The sequence below is a fragment of the Impatiens glandulifera genome, chromosome 1 (genome assembly GCF_907164915.1).
Source record: "Impatiens glandulifera chromosome 1, dImpGla2.1, whole genome shotgun sequence".
Lineage (NCBI taxonomy): Eukaryota > Viridiplantae > Streptophyta > Magnoliopsida > Ericales > Balsaminaceae > Impatiens > Impatiens glandulifera.
Genome location: NC_061862.1, coordinates 96,200,736 through 96,203,167, shown reverse-complemented (window position 1 = coordinate 96,203,167; position 2,432 = coordinate 96,200,736). Strand labels below are relative to the sequence as shown.

The following is a 2,432-nucleotide window of genomic DNA, read 5'->3' as shown; positions in this document are numbered from 1 at the left end:
ATGATATTTCATTTTTTGTTGGTTGAGATATTGAAACCACCACATGTTACTCACTCTGACTCTAGTCTTGATTGCTACGGCAAGAGCATGTGTGTATCGACTCTATCAGATATACTCGAGGTACTAAAAAAGAAGGCTTATGTGTTGGTTGATATACTAAAATCATCATTTCTTTCTCACTCGGACCCTAGTCCTAATTGCTACGACAATAACATAAATGTACCGATTCTACCAGATACACTCTGGTTGCAAAACGACTCATCGATGTTGAGATATTGAAATCACTAATTGATGTTCATATTGGAAAAAAAGACTCAAGTGTACCAATTCTATTAAATATACCCCGAGTCAATAAAGCTTTATTCAAAGCTGCAAAACATTCTCTAAAAATTATATAGATGAAATAAACTTTCAAAGAAATGTGGTTCGAAATAAGACCTATTATAAAAAAATCTCCAGTCATCAAAGTATTAATACTTTGATCAAACTCTTTCGAGAAATTAAAAATTAAAAATAATCATTTCTACACGAGATTGAATTCCAGAGTGATGATTATGAAGTCGGAAAAAAAAATTGACTTCTTTTTAAGACGATCAAAAAAATTGGTGTTCAAGACTAAATTCTGGAAATATTTTGAATCCTAAAAAGATCTTGATAACTAAATCAAAATTTGTTAGAGGGGTCAATGTTTTATTCCAACTTTCAAAACAAAACTGAAATAATAATCGATGACGAAACCTTGTACAAGGGGCATTTTGTAAAAAAAATGTATTGTTATTTTAAATACAACTCTTTCGATAAAAACGAGGGATAAAATACTAGAGGATTAACCCTATAAAAAATATGTTTAGAAAAAACGACGGGCAACATTTTGTCAACTATCATTGATAGTACAAAGTTATCATTACGAGAATCTTGACTTGAGGAATAGTCAAGAAAAAGGAATTCAAAGGAATAAATGTTAACAAGGAAACCTGGCTTCTAAAAAATGTTAAAGATTTGATTGATATAAAGAAAGTCAATTTGAACATTTGATCGGTAAAGAGGAGACAAGGAATAAATTAACGTGAAGAGCGTTGAGAAAAGAATCTTAACTCATTAAAAGAAAAACAAGATTTGATTGATATAACAATCGTCAATTAAAAAATATCTTGACAAAATTAAAACCATCAAAATTTGATTGACATAATAATCGTTAATTAGGAAATATTTTGACAAAACTAAAACCATCAAACTTCGATTGACACAACCATCGTCAATTATGAAATATCGTGACAAAATTAAAACTATTAAGATTTGATTGATATAACAATCGTCAATTAATAAATATCTTGACAAAACTAAAACCATCAAGAATTAATTGACATGACAATCGTCAATTAGAGAATATCTTTACCAAATTAAAACCATCAAGAATTGATTGACATAACAATTGTCAATTAAGTAATATATTGACAATACTAAAACTATCAAAATTTAATTGACATAATAATCGTTAATTAGAAAATATCTTGACAAAACTAAAACTATCAATATTTGATTCACATAATATTCGTCAATTAAGAAATATTTTAACAAAACTAAAACCATATTTTTTAATTATATACAATATAGGTATTGGAACGGCTAGGAGTGATGCCAAATTTCTCTTCCACGTCGAAGTTCTCCGGTTTAACATCACCATCATTCTTCCAATCAAATGAATTAATTAATGATCCCAACATTGTCAAAAGGATTCTCATTGCCATGGATAATCCCGGGAAAATCCTTCGTCCAGCTCCAAAAGGAATCAATTCAAAGTCTTGACCACGGAGATCAATTTTTTAATCTATAAACCTCTCAGGCTTAAATTCCATGGGGCTTTCCCAGATATCGGGGTCTCGACCTATTGCCCAAACGTTAACCAATACTTGTGCTCCCTTTGGGATTGTGTAACCACATAAATCAACTTCTGTATAAACTTGGCGAGGGATAAGAAACGGGGCTAGCGGGCGCATTCTCGTAGTTTCCTTTATAATCGCTTGCAGATAGGGTAATTTATCAATATCTGACTCCTCTACTTGTTTACCATCACAAACAATTTGTTTAAGCTCATTTTTCCCATTTTTCATGCATGTTGGGTATCGCAATAATTCTGACATTGCCCACTCAAAGGTGCTTGAGATAGTATCTGTTCCAGCTCAAGGGTGCTTGAGGTAGTATCTGTTTCAGCGACAAAAAAATCCTGTAATATTGTAAAAAATCCTGTAAAAAATCCTTAATTAACTTTGTTTTGTTTTTGTTTTTTTTTGTTTGTGTACACATTTTTTTTATCCCCTCTTATAATATTTTTTTAATCTACTCCTTGCAATTTCATTTCAAATCCACCTACTAAACCACTTGCTAGCACATTACAACAATAATAAAATTTATAATTATTTAACATATAAAAA

General features: G+C 30.5%; 1 protein-coding gene across 1 annotated transcript; it reads right to left on the bottom strand.

The window, feature by feature from the left end:
- Positions 1-1,823: 1,823 nt before the first annotated feature.
- Positions 1,824-2,141, bottom strand: LOC124937260 (geraniol 8-hydroxylase-like). Its single transcript, XM_047477639.1, has one exon. It carries the CDS (start codon positions 2,139-2,141, stop codon positions 1,824-1,826), a length of 318 nt encoding a protein of 105 aa, XP_047333595.1.
- Between the last annotated feature and the right edge of the window lie 291 nt (positions 2,142-2,432).